Source organism: Phascolarctos cinereus, unplaced genomic scaffold, assembly GCF_003287225.1.
Source record: "Phascolarctos cinereus isolate Bilbo 61053 unplaced genomic scaffold, phaCin_HiC Scaffold_2;HRSCAF=192, whole genome shotgun sequence".
Taxonomy (NCBI): Eukaryota; Metazoa; Chordata; class Mammalia; order Diprotodontia; family Phascolarctidae; genus Phascolarctos; species Phascolarctos cinereus.
This window is the reverse complement of record NW_027555625.1, coordinates 390410731-390427510: the sequence shown is the minus strand read 5'-3', so window position 1 is coordinate 390427510 and position 16780 is coordinate 390410731. Positions and strand designations below refer to the sequence as shown.

Below are 16780 nucleotides of genomic sequence, written 5' to 3'. Positions count from 1 at the left end.
TGGGAAGGCTGCTGTGGCTAAGGGCGTGACAGAGGCAGATGGGAGGTTCAGTAGATGTGAATGCTATTTTAAAAAGCATTTTAAGGTAGTTTGCAGAGGGAGGCTTTGTTCTACCTACTCACTTTGTGTCCTGTGTGTAGACATTTAGTAGTTTAGCTATAAACATAGGACACCTTAAGAGAGATGGCTCAGCCATTTTCCTAGGTGTTGATTTTTTCTTCTTTTCTAGTTTTCATTTTCATCGTCCCTTTCCTTTGGAGTTATTACACAATTTGGCAGATTGTTGTTGTTCGGTGGTGTCTGACTGGATGTCCCTATGTCCGTGGGGTTTTCTTGGCAAAGATACTGGAGGGATTTGCTATTTCATTTTCCAGATGAGGAACTGAAGCAAATAGGGGTTAAGTGACTTGCCCAGGGTTACATAGCTAGTAACTGTCTGAAGCTGGATTTGAATTCAGATCTTCCTGACTCTAGACCTGGTGCTCTATCCATTGAATCACCTAGTTGCTCCTACCATGGCAGATAGCCAGCCTCAAAACAGGATGAGTGATATAATCATTTCAGTGAACTACTTGAAGAATTATTTTTCTTTGCTTTAATAAAACTTGCCTACTCTTGTTCTTCCTTTACCTTAGATCCTTTTTTTTTCTTTTTCCATCTCTACCTGCAGAGCCCTCAGTAAGTACCTACACAGCAGTGGTGGGTCAAACTGTCCTTTTACCATGTTCCTATGTGGTTGATCCAAGAAATGAAATTGTGCCCATATGCTGGGGTAAAGGGATCTGCCCTGTTAGTGGATGTCATGAAGAATTTCTCAGCACCGATGGATGGAAAGTGACATATCAGAAGATAAAGAGATACCAGTTAAAGGGAGATCTTTTCCGAGGGAATGTGTCCCTAAAAATTGAGAATGTGAGAGAAGCAGACAGTGGAATTTATTGCTGCAGGATACAATTTAAAGGTCTATTTAATGACCAAAAAACATCCCTGGAGTTGGTGGTCAAACGCAGGTAAGTGTCTTTTTTTTTTCTCCTTTATAAAATTCTTATGGGAAAATCAAAGAGTATATAAGAAGAGACTTTCAGAAATTCACAGCCTCATGAAACATCAAAGATGAAAGGAATCTTAGAGTACATCTAATCCAATTAATATCTATACAAGAGCCCATGAAAATCACATCTGACAATTAGTCACCCAGCTGTTCCTTGAAGTCTTCCAGTGCTGGTGATGGTGGTGGTGGGGGACCACCTCCTGAAGCAGCTCATTCCACTCAACAATAGCTCTTTAACAGTTAAGACAGTTTCCCCCCCTTTTATTGACCTTAAATTTACTTTTTTGCAACTAAACATCATTGTCATTAGCAACATGCATTTATTAAGCTTCTACAACTGGCATTGTGCTAAGCACTAGAGGTACAAAGAAAGGCAAAAACATGGCCCTTGCCCTCAAGGAGCTTACATTTAATGGGAAGAGATAGCATGCAAACAACCATGTACATATAAGAGATATACATTATAAATGGGAGAAATGGCACTAGCAGTGTGTGTGTGGAGTGAAGAGGTAAGGAGGGATGGGAAGGGACCAGGAAAGACAAGGGTGAGCCAGCTTGAATGTGTCCAGGAGAGCCAATTGTTAAATTTTCAGTGTGAGCATTTTATACTTTAGAAATCAGTAAGCCCTACTTGACTGTTTAGATTTGTGTAATATAGAAAATGCTAATAATGCAGATTAAATTTAAAGTGTATTGGTTTACATTTTCCCCCAACTGCTGAGGCCATTTTTAGACATTTTCCAGCACAAACCTATAGGAAGTCCTCCGGCATGCATACAGTGGTGTTTGTGCTGAGGCCCCAGCCAAAAACTTCTCTCCAAACTCTATGCTTTCCCTGAACTGTGAGCCTTTGCAGTCACCGACCTTGAAAGAGCTAAGGTAAAATGTTCTTGGCTGGTATTAGAGCAGGTTAGACCTTGGCTATGCATTTGAAACAAAGATGAGCATGAGAACTACCCCCCTCGAGAGAAGGTCATGTTTCAGTTACATTAAAAAGCAGTAGGCTGAACACATTGTGGCATATGATTGTGATGGAATTCTACTGTGCTACGAGAAATGATGAACTCAATGATCTTAGAAAAATATGGAAAGACTTGAGTGAAATAATGAAGAGCAAAATAAGCAGAACCAAGAGAACACTGTATACAGTAATAGTAATATTGTTTTGAGAATTACTTTGAGCAAAAAAGTCATTTTGACTTTTATAAATATCCAAATGAAATATAAAGGATATATGAAGGAAGACAGTATTTGCATCCAGAGAAAGAACTGATAAACAGAAGTATATATAGAATAGTTTTACACACACACACACACACACACACACACACACACACACACACACATCTATTTGTGTCTAATGGTAGCCATCTCTAGGGTTGAGGTGGGGATGGCAGAAAAAAAGGAAAAAAAAAAAGAAATTTGCACCATAACTTTATTGTATATTTAAAAGGAATAGCAAGTTGTACATAATATATAGTTTTGTGTGCAATCACTTTTTTATTATATTGTGTTATGGAAATACTTGTTTTATTCCATAAATTAAAAATTAAAAAAAGAAGCAGTAGGATAATAAAGGAACCAACCAGTAAATGGTCAATGATAAGGGCTAGCAACTAAATTTCATTAACTGAAAGCTCTAGTTGGGTTAATTGTAGAGTTTAATCCAAGTAAGATTCCAGAAAATTTTTGATAGAATTAGAAGCACCTCGTTTTACCTAATCCTTTCCAACCATGACCCTTGCCCTCATTTCCTTCGCCTATATCTCTGTATCCTTAGATGCTGTCAATCACCCTCTTCTCCTTGATGCTCTCTTCTCTCTAGGTTTTCTTGACGTTGCTCTCTCTTAGTTCTCCTGCTATCTGTCTGACTGCTCTTTCTCTGTCTCCTTTGCTCCACCTTCATTCAGGTCATACCTACCTGAGGATGACAGGGATTCCCCAAAGTTCTGTCTTTTACGCCATTTTGTTTGGTGTTCTCATCAGCTTTCATGGAGTCAATGATTATCTCTATACTGATGATTTTAAAATCTAGCTCCTAATTCTCTGCTTCAACAAAAAGAGCTGCAATAAATATTTTTACATGTGGGTCCTTTTCTTCCTTCTTTGATGTCTTTTGATATAGGTCTAATACTGGTATCTCTGGATCTAATAATCTAGTAACTTTGGGGACATGTTTCTAAATTGCTTTCCAGAATGACTGTATCAATTCACAGCTCCACCAACAGTGCACTAGTATGCCTAATTTCCTTTAACCCTTCTAATTTATGTCATTTCCCTTTTTTTTTTTTGTCACCTTCACCAATCTGAGGAGTAAGAGGTTAGACCTCAGGATCGCTTTAATCTGTATTTCCCTATTTGTTCAGGATTTGGAGCAGTTTTTCATATGACCATTGATAACTTCAACTGCCTCCTTGTAAAATTTCCTGTTCATATCCTTTGATGATTTTTACCAATTGGGGGGTGGCTCTTATTCTTATAAATTGCAATCAGTTCCTTAGTATCTTAGAAATGAGGTACACAGTTTAGGGAAAGTACGGGATTTGGAAGAAAAATTTTGGCTGGTATCTGAGCTCAGAATGTCTCTGATGGGAAAGACAGAGGATGGTGGAGAGAACAGAGGTAAGGTATCTTCCTGTTGAGATGGGAAGTAAGGCAGTATTTGATGGGAGAAGGGATTGGCATAGTAACAAGAATGAATCCAAACAGTTTCCTCACATTCCCAATTACTGGTAACATTTCAGGTGACGACAGTTTCTTATTAACGAAGCAAGAAATTTTCCATTCTGTTTTGAAGTGGTGGTGGAATGGGGTAGTGGGGAGTGGGGAAGAATGAGGGAAGATTTAAGGCCTTGAAGGAATTTTCAGTAAGATCTGCAATATCCTGAGCGCTCAGGATCTTGGGATTTGAAGTAAGAAAGGATCTTAGAGATCAACTAATCTAACCTTTCCTTTTACATAGGAGAAATCAGAGATTCAGGGAAGTTAAATTACTTGCCTGAGGTCATAGAATCAAAGATTTAGAACTGGAAGGAACCTCAGAGACTGAACCTAACACTTTTGCTTTTCAGATAAAGAAACTGAGGCCCATAGAGATTAAGTGACTTGCCTAGGGTCACATAACTAGTAAATATCTGAAGCAGAATTTTAACTCAGGTCTTCCTGATTCCAAGTTCAGTGCCCTGATCATTACACCAAGCTGTCTCTTACATAGACATTAAGTAGCAAAGGGGGCAGCTAGGTGGTCCAATGGATAAAACACTGCTGACTCTGAATTAGGAAGACCTGAGTTCAAATCTAGCCTCAGACACATAACTAGCTGTGTGATCCTGTTTGCATTAGTTCTTCATCTATAAAATGAGCTGGAGAAGGAAATGGCAAACCACTCCAGTATCTTTGCCAAGAAAACCCCAAATGGGGTCACAGAGAGTCGGTCATGACTGAAACGACTCGACAGCAACACGAAGTAGCAGAGGATAACTTTATTTTCCTTTCTAGGGATTAGATCTTTACTCTTAATTAATTAATTGATTGATTGATTGATTAATTAATTAATTTTTGCTATCAGTGATTCCCACTATTCCTTAAGGATACATACACACACACACACACACACACACATATATATATATACATACATATGTGTGTGTGTATTTGCCACTTTAGAGTTTACAAAATGCTTTCATAGCTATTGTATCATGAGATCCTCTCTGCAAACCTGTGAAGTAGACAGAGATGATATTCTTTTTTTTTTTTTAGCTTCATGGATAAGCAAAGAAAACTGTAGCTGAAAACATCTAACTTATTTAAGGTCATCTGCCTAATAAGTGGCAAAGCAAAACATGAAATCATGAACGTTAGAAGCAGTCTGGGACACAGAGATTTAGAGATAGGACATCTTTAGCAGCATCTAGTCGAAGCCTTATTCATTGTTGAGGAAAATGGGGCCAAGAGAGGTTAAGTAACTTGTCCATAGTCACATAGGCAGTGATCATGGGTATGCTGGAGCTAGCTTGAACTAGAGCCAATTGTTAAATGATCAAGTGTGAGCATTTTTACTTCAGAAATTGGCAAAGATTACAAATCAAAGAATGATTTATTACTTTGATGATTGTCTAGGCTTAAGAAAGAGATGTAGAAAATATTGATAGTGGAAATTAAACTTTAAAATGTCAAGCACACACTTATTTTTAATCAGAGAGCCAATTGTTAAACACTTACCAATATAACACTGATAGTAAGTATCAGGGGCAGCTAGGTGGCAGTGTATAGAGTGCCAGAGTCAAGAAAAACTGAATTTAAATCTGGCCTCAGACACTTACTAGCTTTGTGACCCTGGGCAAGTCACTTTAACCCTGTTTGTCTCAGTTTCCTTATGTGTAAAATGAGCTAGAGAAGGAAGTGTCAAACCAATCCACTATCTTTGCCAAGAAAACCCCAAGGACAGTGTTGGGATACTATGATCCACAGGGGCATGAAGAGTTTGACATGAGTGGATAACAATAAAAGTAACTGGCAGAGCTAGTATTTGAACCCATGGATTTGAACCCATCTGATTTCAGATCCTATCCCCTACTACACCATGTTACCTCCCTTAGACACCATCTAGTGGAACCTCATTCTACAGATGAGAAAACCGAGGCTTAGAGAGCAAACACACTGGGTTACGGTACAGGATGCTTGACATTTGTGTAGTACTGTTAGTCAGTCACATTGAGCGTCTGGTACACACCTTTCCCTTGTTTTCCTCTTCAGAGAATGTCAGAGGTAGAGGAGACCTTACATTTAATCTACCCACTTCTTTTTACAGATGAAGAAACTTAAAGCCCAGGGACTGTTTATGTGACTTGTTCTAGTTAATGGCTGAGTTAGGACTAAGATATCAGGATTGCAGGACTTTAGAGTTGGAAGGCACCTTCGAGGCCATTTAGCTTAATCCACTAATTTATAGTTGGGGAAAGTAAGTTCAGTCCCAGGGAAGTTAAGCTATTTGTCTCAAGTTGCAAAGACCGTTGTTCTTTCCACTATGTTATACTGAGTTTCACGTGGCTCTTGAGTTGCAAGGTACACTAAAGGTACAGGAAGAGAACTATTCACAGTTATCCTTTCCACATCAAGGGGGCCAGGTAGGAATACCACCCAAGTGATCAGGGAAATCGTTTTGGCCCTCGCTTCATACCAGAGAGAAGAACGAAGTTTTCCTTTTTGTCTTATGGGGTGTTTATAATACCTTATTATGAAATTTAGGTTGATATTATGTAATACCATACATATATTTTATGCATTTCTAAGTTTCTAAGTTTTTTTGTGTCATCTGCTGGCCTTCTCATATCATGCCACCCCACAATATCCATGATGGGGAAAGTCAAGATGTGGAAGGGATAATTGTACCTCATACATCATACTAGGTGAACTCTAATGTTTCTTGGGTCAGCTAGGTGGCACAGTGGATAGAGTACCCCTTTTGGAATCAGGAGGAATCATTTTCCTGAGTTCAAAGGTAGCCTCAGACATTTACTAGCTGTATGACTCTAGACGGGTCACTTACCCCTATTTGCCTCAGTTTCCTCATCTGTAAAATGAGCTGGAGAAAGAAATGGCAAACCACTCCAGTATCTCTGCCAAGAAAACCCCAAATGGAGTCATGAGGAATCAGATATGACTGAACAACAAAAAAATGTTCCTTTGAGCTCTAACTTCTATTTTCCTGTGATCCTATTTGAATCATTCATGTAATTTCTGGTCTCTACTATGCGTAATTTTTTTATGCATCATGGTATGATGAGAGTAAGAGAGCCTGAGCTTGAATCTTGGATCTTCCATTTACTATCCCAATAATGGTGGGAAAGCCATATAACACTCAGGCCTCAGTTTCCTCATCCATAAAATGAAGGGTTTAGACAGGATGATCCTAAGGGCCTTTCAACGGGAAGTTAATGAACCTATTGGGGGAGAGGACATGATTTGATCACTGGCCTGTGAGACTGTATGTAAAGCAGGCAAATTCATACCGAATTATGTTATACTATTCCCTTTCACGACAAAATGATTTGGTGCAAGAAAAATAAGCAATCATAGAGCAGTAAAAATTGGTTATAAAGGAGATGTCAATTTTAGTATTGGCTTTTCCCTCCAGAGTGAAAAATTCTCTAAGATTCCTTTTGATTTAACAATACTATCATGTGTTGTTCTTCCTTGAAATTCCTTTTACAATAACAAGATAACTGAAGTTTGTTTAGATTTCAGATAAGCCTAAGATAACCCCCTTCTGGCTGTGGGAGAAGTTTCTGTGTTTAGGTCCGGATAGGATTAAAGGCATACTTTTCTAAATCTGCATTTAAAGGGGGAACTCAAAACACTTTATAAACGTGGGAGACCTTTGAACTCTACAGGAGAAGACCTAAGGAGTTTCTGAGCTAGGATTCTAGGCTCGAAAAATTGGAACAAGCCTTCATTTTCTCACTGTTGATTGCTTATTTCTTAACTTTCACACAGTTTGTTTTGTTGTCTTGAGGATCTAGTAATGCATGAAGAGAGATTTCCTGAAGAACTGGGTTTTGAATTCAGTTTTTCAATGAAGTAACATTTAGTTGGCAGATAAACCACATCAATTCAATTGAACAAGCATTTGTCGAATGCCAATTATATGCCAAGTACTGTGGTAGGTGCAGGTAATACAAAGAAGATACTCACCAGCCCTGTCCTCAAGGAGCCTACATTCTATTGGGAGTGAGGGAAGGAAGGGATGTGTGTACAGGTAAATAGCAAATATATAGTGTAATTTTGAATGAGGGGACGAGTCTAATGTGAAATTAACACTAAAACAGAGGTTCCAGAAGGTACAATGGAAGGGTAAGAAAGAATGATAGGGATATAGGAAGGATATGTCTGACATGAATGGCTATTAGGAAACAAATGACCAGGGTCAGCTAGCTGGTGAAGTGGATAGGGCCTGGAGTCAGGAAGACTCATTCAAATCTGGCCTCTGACACTTACTATCTATGCAACCTTGGGCAAGTAAGTACTTTAGTGCTATTTATTTATAGTGCTATCAATTTACTGCTAATCCTGTTTACCTCAGTTTCCTCATCTGTAAAATGAGCTGGAGAAGGCAATGGGAAACCACTCAGTATCTTTGTCAAGAATACCCCAAATAGGGTCACTAAGAGTCAGACACAACTGAAATGACTGAAAACATTGAATACAGAGCAACTCCTCAGAGTGAATGTGCCACCTAACTGCCCATATTTGACATGCACCCTGAGAAAATGTGCATTTCTTATAGACTGTGGGGTAGATTTTCTTTCAGGTGAAAAACAGTGGTCATCTAAAGGTTAAATTTGTAAGGATGAAACAAGCTGCATTTGCCTTCAGGAGGTCAAAAGTAATACAAAAGATCGAGTAGAATGCTGCTGTATGCCAGCTTAATTTTCTTAGTTCATGTCAGTCAACCAATAAACATTTATTAAGCACCTACTATATACCAGGTACTGTGGGCTAAGCACTTTGAATACAAAGAAAGACAAAAGACAGTCCCTGCTCTTAAGGAGCTTACAGTCAAATGGGGAGATTATGTAATAACTGGATAAATTGCACAAAATTTCAGAATTAAAGAGGGTGAGAAAAGACTTGCTATAGAATGGAGAATTTTAGCTGGAACTTGAAGGAATCCAGGGAAACCAGGAGGTGCAGATGAGGAAGGGAAGCTTTCCATGCATGACAGCCAGCCAGTGAAAATGCTGGCACTCAAGAGAAGTGGAGTGCTGTGTCTGAGGAACGCCAAGGAGGCCAGTGTCCCTGGGTCCATGAGTTCACTGTGGTTGTGAGAAGTAAGAAGACTGGAAAGGTAGAGGGGGAGGGGAGGCTGAAGGGGCAGGGAGCAAGATGGGGAGGGCTTTGAACACCAAACTGAAGATTTTGTATCTGATCCTGGAGGTGAAAGGGAACCACTGGGGTTCATGGGGTCCCAACTAAAACCCCACCTTCTCTGGGAAGCCTTCCCCAGCACTCTGAGTTCTTTGCTTTCTCTCTGTTAATTATTAGCTATTTATCCTGCGTGTAGCTTACTTTGTATTCATTTATTTGCATGTTGTCTCCCTCAGGAGGCTGTAAGCTATTTGAGGGCAGGGACTGTCTTTTGACTTTTTTTTTTTTTGTATCCCCGGTGCTTAGCACAGCCCCTGACACATAGTAGGCCCTTTAATAAATGTAGATTGATTGATAGGAGTGGGGCAATGACATGGTCAGACCTATATTTTAGGAAGATCTCTGGCAGCGGAGTGGAGGACAGATTGGAGTAGGGAGCGATGAGGCAGCAGACCCACCAGCAGCTGCACAATAATCCAGGCATGAGATGATGAGGGCCTGCACCGAGTGGTGGCAGCATCAGAGCAGAGAAGGGGGTGTATTTGAATGATGTATAAAGATAAAATTGATGAACGTTGGCAACACATTGGGTACTGGGAGGGAGAGTGAAGAATCAAGGTATGTCATAAGTGTAATTAGCATCACAAGGGAACCTTCTTTTTGGCATATGCTAAATGCATTATGGTAAAAAAGCAAATACTCTTGGTTAAGAATGGGGCAGCTGGGTGACTCAGCTGATAGAGCACTGGACCTGGAGTCCAGAAGCCCTGAGTGCAAATCTGGCCTCAGACACTTCATAACTGTGTGACCCTAGGCAAGTCATTTAACCTTTGTACGCTTTAATCCACTGAAGAAGGACATGGTAAACCACTCCAGTATCTTTGCCAAGAAAATCCCATGGACGGTATTGGCATGCTATCACATGCAAGTTCACAAAGTGTTGGACCTGACTGAACAACAATAGAAGAAGCGTGTCAAAAGAATTTTGGTTTTGAGATCAGAGGTTCTGAGTCCAAATCTCAGGAATATTGCTTAACTATAGATGACCTTGATCAGGACACTTTACCTATTTAGGCTTCACTTTCTTTTCCAAAATGAGGACAGGGTAGGTGAGAGATCCAGGACAACCCAATAGTTAGAGAACTAAGAAGTCAGGAGTTAGAAAGGCCTAGGGTCAAGTCCTGTCTCTGACTCACACAGTTGTATAACCTCACGCAAATCACTTAACCTTTGGGTGCCTCAGGAGCTCCCTAGGATTTGTCTTCTAAGTATGGATGGGTAGGTAGAGGAATTTCCTATATTGTTTGATAAAGTCACAGATTATTCTTGTATTTTTAGCTATTTTAACTTATTTTTCTCTTTCTTCTTTTCAGCAGAGACAACCACATTCAGACTTCAACCACAACAGACTTCAAGAAATACCCAATCTAATAACCCAACAGTAAGAGCTTCTTCTCATTTGTGAGCTGATGATGATTAATAAATGTTTATTGACTGACTGACTGAACTCATCTAGGTTTCAAAAGTAAAACGAGCTGTCTTAGGAGGTAGTGAGTTCCTTTTCCTTAGAAGTCTTCAAGCAAAGTCTGGATGACCACTTACTTACTGGATATGTTGTTAGAGGAGATTCCTGTTCAGGTAGGGAAGTCAGCCTCTGAGGTCCCTTCGAACTTAGAGTGTCTGTGATTCCCTAGGATTGAGTGAACTGTTAGACCCTCTCAGGCCACCCTTTCCCAGTCCAGAGTGTAGCGGTATGTGCACTTCTTAGTCCCGGACTACTTTGGCAGGACTAATGACTCTGTCCTCTGGCCTGCCCCTTAACCTTTCTCTACTGAAAACTCTCCTGAATCATTGTGGAGTAAGATGGAATTTCAGTGGCACACCAATTAGAGATATCTTAAGTAAATTGTTTATTCAAGCAAGAAACAGAGGGATAGATATTGTCATTCTCTAAATATTAATATTTGAAAAGCCTGTTAACCATTTTTCCCCAATTCTATTTCATCTTTAGGAGAGGGGTAAAGTACAGAGGAAGCTATATGGTATACTGGATAGAACACTGGGCCTGGAGTCAGGAAGAGCTGAGTTCAAATGTGGTATTGGATACTTATTAACTGTGTGACTCTGGACAAGTCACTTAACCTCTGTCTTCCTCAATTTCCTCAACTATAAAATTAGGATAATAATTGCATCTACTTTACGGTTGTGGGGAATCAAATGAAATATCTGTAAAGTGAATAGTACAATGCCTGGCATGTAGTAGGCACTTAATAAATGCTGGTTCTCTTCTCCTCTTCCCTTCCTCCAACTTCCTCATTTTCTAGATGAGGAAATAGACTGAGACCTAGGAAGGGGGAGTGATCTGCACAAAGGAGGAGTAAGTTGGCAGGAAATCACTTCCAGCACAGCAGATTAGGGGTTCCATAACAGAGGAAGGGGATATTTCAGCTAGACCTTCAAGGAGAAATATGTTGATAGATGGAAACAGAGGGCAACAGGGATCAGGAAGGAGTGTGTGTATGAATGCACAGAGGCAAAAAAGGTCAGGACAAGCTCATGAAATAGCAAGTGGGTCTTTTTAGAGGGAATTATAACCATGCACAAGTAATACCAAAAATGAAGCTGGAAAAGTAGTTTGGAGCCAGATTATAAATGTACTGAGTGTCAGGCTGATCAGTTTGTGTTTTGCCTGGTAGGCAATGAGAAAACACTGAACACTTTTAAGTAGGGAGGTGATATAGTCATTAGGTCATTCTAGTCACTAGGAGGTGATATGGTCATTAAACATTAGGAAAATTATTTTGCCAATGGTGCAAAGGATGGATTGCAGATTCTAGAGACTAGAAACAGAAATATCATTTAGGAGGCTGTTGTTATCATACGAGGAGAAAAAATGAGGGCCTACACTAGGGTGGTGGCAATGGAAATAGGAAGAAGGGACCAATGTGAAAGAGGAAGAGCAAAGATTCAAAGAGTACTGAAGTTGTAAGGTGGCTGTGAGTCTCAGATGAGATATTTGTAAAGGGCTTCGTATACTCTGGGTAACTGGGACAATTTTGGTTCCATCAGTAAGATATTCTTTAGAGTTTTTGTTTCCAATTTATCTATTTCTCCTCTAATTTTTAATACTTCATCTTTTGTGATTATTTTAGGTTTATTTGTTGACTTTCTAATTAAAAAATGCATATTCAGCTAATTAATCCTCTTATGTTTTTCAATTGTGTTCATGTATGTTTTTAGGGATATGACTTTACCACTGAGGATAGCTTTAGCGGCGTCACAGAAATTTTGGTATGTTGTTTCACCATTATAATTTTCTCTCCCATAATTATCAGCTGTTTCTATGATTTATTCTTTGACCCATTTGTTATTTAGGATTTCATAAATCTCGATTTGAGTCTGTCTTTTGTTTGTGGCACCTGAACTAATGCATATTTTTATTGTGTTGTGGTCTATAAAGGATGTATTTACTATTTCTACCTTTTTACATTTTTTTTTTTTGAAATATCTCTGTGCCTTAACATATGGCAAATTTTTTTAAAAAGTTCCATGGGGTGCTAAGAAATACACGTATTCTTTTGTAGTTCTATTTAGAAGATGCCATAATTCTTTTGGCTCTAGTTTCTCTAGCAATTTGTTCAGTCCCATGTTTTCTCTTTTGTTTATCTTTCTATTAAACTTATCCAAAACTGAAAGAAAGATATTGAAGTTTCATGTCACTCTTGTGTTACTGCCTACGTACTGTTGCAGCTTAGTTAACATTTCCTTTATGAATTTCAATCCTATGGCATTTAGAGCGTACAAGTTTATTACTGATAATTGTTGTCTATGTTTCCTTTCAGCATAATGTAGTATTTTTGTTTAATTCTTTTTTATTTCTGGAATGTTTGTTTTTGCTTTGTCAGACAGCATGATTGCAAGTCCTGCTTTTTTGGATTTATTTGATGAATAATAGTTTTTGCCTCGTCACCTCAGGTTTACTTTGAGTTTGTCTTTGATTTTTAAATGTGCTTCTTATAAGTAATAGATTATGGAGTTTTATTTTCTTATCTATTCTATACTTTCTAAATTTTATTGGATTTTTTAATCCATTCACATTTAAAGTTATGAGTTAGGTTTATATTTTTCTCCATTTGTCTCTAATGTTGGGTTTTTTTGTTATAATTTTTTTTGTATTCTTCCTCTATAAACAAAATACTATGTATCTTCAGTTACCTTAACTAATCTTTTTTTTTTTTTAACGTGTCTCTATTCCTGCTCGTTCTCTTCCTCTCACCTTTGATCTGCCCTCCCATTTTTACACTTTTCCCTTTGGGGTTGTGCTTACTATTTCTTTTTTCTTGCCTGCTTTTATCGAGTTATTTAATTCTTTCTGTCTTTTTTTGCCTTCAGTCAAGTAGATTCTACCTTCCTTGATTCCCTTTCAACTAAATCTATTCATTAGTTTTTTTTTTTAATTTCCAGAGAGGATTTCTCCTTCCTTCTCCCCTTCCCCTGCCATTATCCACCCTCTCTTTCTGATGGCTCTAGATCATTTGCTCTGATTCATGGTCTCTAGACTTAACTATTGCCTCCTCTCTATTCTCTACTTTTCTCATTGAATCAAAACTTCGGAGGCATCTGCTCTGGCTTCACCCCTCTAAGTAGTTTCTTCCATTGCCTTATAGAGTTTGATTCCCATCTTTCTTTAGGTTTGTTTTTGTTTCTAAAAATGTTTCAAATCCCTCTTTATTATTAAATGTCATTTTTTTTTTCATTTATAGTTAAACTTACATTTGAAAGGTAGGTGACCTTTGTCTGCATCATGAGCTTCATTACTCTTCAGAACATTTCACTCCATTCCCTCTTGAGTTGTCTGGTGGGTGCAAAATATTCTTATGTCATTTCAATTTCCTTTCCTTTGCATTTGAGGGTCTTTTTCCTGATTGCTTGTAAAATTTGTTGTTATTGAATTAAATTGTTAAATTTATCCACTATGTGTCTTAGAGTTTAAAACCTTGGATTTTTTTTCTGGCTACATATTGACTTAGTTTTAAAATGTAATATTTTGTCATTGTTCAGTCATTCAGTCATATTTAACTCCCTGTTACCCCATGGACCATAGCATGCCAGACTTTCTATCCTCCATTATATCTCAAAGTCTGTCCAAGTTCATGTTCATTGTTTCCATGATATTATCTATCTATCTCAGCTGCCTTACCCTGTTCATTTAATGTTATGTATGTTTTATTGTATTTTTATTTATTTGGTTAACTATTCCCCAATTGCATTTTAATCTGGTTCTGACACTCAGGGATGTTGTGGGTTGCACATGGCCTAGGCCAAGTGTTTGACACCTCTGGACCTAGACCATGGGAATAACTGAAATTGCTTTATCTTTGCTGCACAATTTCTGTTTTGAAGAGGTTTGAGAGGTCATGAGGTTTAGAGAAAATATCTAATCCTCCATCTTCCTGTTCACATGACCTGGAACTCCCCATTAGGTTTGGAGACAAAATGTGTTTTCTATGCAGCTGGCAATTAAATAGATTCATAGGTACCCCCTTTTCTCTGAGCTAATGTGGGTTTCACTACAATAATCACAGAATCTCAGAGCTTCAACAGGAGGTCTCTTTCTTATTATCCCTGAAATGTGGTCACCTAATCTCTGTTTGAAGATCTCTCAGAATGGATATGCATTCTTTACAAGACCTTCAGGAGCAAAGCCACAGTTCTAGAGGCCTGGGAGGTCTAAGTAATCACTGTTCTTTTTCTAAGGCCCCTGAAGGTACATGCTATCACCTTCCTCTGCCTGGAAAATCCAAACTATCTGTCAATTAATCAATAAGCCCTTTTTAAGCCCCTATTAGGAGTCAGGTGCCGTGGTAAGTGCTGGAGAAATAAAAAGAGTCCAAAGACACTCCTTGCCCTCAAGCACCTCATGATTCGATGGATTCAGTCAGCTTCTCCTTACCTCCGCATCTAAAAAGAAGATTGCTTTCTTTCTTGGCTCGTTTGGAGATTGCCTAGACTAGAGCCAGTGGGGACAAACGAAGTGACTCTTCTTAGGGTTCTCCAACCCTAGAAGAGATAACAACCACCACAACCCTAGCCACAGTCGTAACAACAGCAACCATTACCATCCCCCATATTTGTATAGCTCTTCAAGGTTTGTTGAAACCCTTTACACATGGTATCTCATTTGATCCTCACAACAGCCTTGTGGGGTAAATGCTATTATTATCCTTATTTTACTGACCAGCTGAAGCTAGGTGTGAGTCTTGGGTCCCGTCCCCCCCCTGCCCAAATTCCACTACAGTCTTGAATTATGAAGTTGTAATGAGTTGAGGTAAGTACATAAATATCTTGCTATTTTTATCGCTTCTCCCAACTTAGAATTCTGTTCGTGTTTCCGCAGGAAATAACTTCAACAGCTAACGAGTTACAAACGTCTAGAGCCTCCACAAGAATTGGAATACACGTTGGTGTTAGCGTCTTTATGGTACTAGTCTTAGCTCTTGCCCTTGGTACCTTTATTCTCAAAAGTAAGTCATTTCAAGAAATTCTTCTCATTTTTTGGTAAGGGTTTTAAAAAATTTTTAAATTCAATTTTGTTAATTTTCATTTTTAAATTCAATTTAATTTTATTTACAGATTCCTAATTTTCCATCCTACTTCTTCCTCTCCCCATTGAGGAAGCAAGGAAAAAAAAAAACAACTATTACACATATATATAGTCAAGCAAAACTGGCCATATCAAATTGATAACATATGCAGTATATATAACAATTGTTATTGAGGCATATATATGTGTGTGTGTTTATATGTGCATATATACATACCCACATGCATACATACACACATGTATCATATATATACATACATACATATAAACATACACATACATACACACCTATATGGGCAGCTAGGTGGCACAGTGGATACAGTGCTGGGCCTGGAGTCAGAAGGACTCATTTTTCTGAGTTCTATTGACTTCAGACACTTACTAGCTATGACCCTGAATAAGTCACTTAACCCTAATCTGTAAAATGATCTGGAGAAGGAAATAGCAAACCATTCCATTATCCTTGTCAAGAAAGCCACCAAATGGGGTCATGAAGAGTCAGAGGTGACTGAAAAAAAACTGAACAGCATACATATATGTTATATTTGTATGTGTATACACACACACATATACATACATACATACATACACCTGCACACATATATGCCTCAGTCTGCATTCTGAGATCATCATCTCTCTATCTAGAAGTCTTGCCAGATTTCTCTGAAACCATTCCCTTCACCCTTTTTTTTAAAAAAAAATTAATAGTATTCCATTACATTCATATTCCATACGTTCAGCCATTTCCTAATTGATAGGTACCTCTTCAGTTCCAATTTGCTGCCGTGAAAAGAACTACTATAAATACTTTTTTATGTATGGTTCCTTTTCCTCTTTCTTTGATCTCTTTTGGGTATAATAGGAATATAGCTGGATCAAAGCTTATGCACAGTTCAGTAGTCTTTTGGGCATAGTTCCAAATTGTTTTCCAGAATAGCTGGATCAGTTCACAATTCTACTAACAAGACATTAATGTACTTGTTTTCCTACAGCCTTTCCCATATTTGTCATTTCCCCTTTTTGTCAACTTCGCCAATCTAATGAGTGTGAGGTGGTACCTTGAAGTTCTTTTAATTTGCATTTTCTTAATTATTAGTGATTTAGAACTTTTTCAGATATCTATTGATAGCTTGGATTTCTTTTTCTGAAAGCTATTGATATCCTTTGACAATTTACCAATTGGAAAATGGCTCTTATTCTTAAAAATTTTGTCAGACCAATCTTCCTACAATTATTATTATTATTATTGTGATTGGCTA

General features: G+C 38.3%; 1 protein-coding gene across 1 annotated transcript in view; it reads left to right on the top strand.

Moving 5' to 3' along the window:
• LOC110199715 (hepatitis A virus cellular receptor 2 homolog) overlaps positions 1-16780 on the top strand; it is a 29167-nt gene that overhangs the window by 371 nt on the left and 12016 nt on the right. Inside the window, 4 exon segments of the mRNA XM_020974609.2 lie at positions 671-1006; positions 10288-10358; positions 12158-12208; positions 15315-15441. Coding sequence (XP_020830268.2) covers positions 671-1006; positions 10288-10358; positions 12158-12208; positions 15315-15441 — 585 coding nt within the window.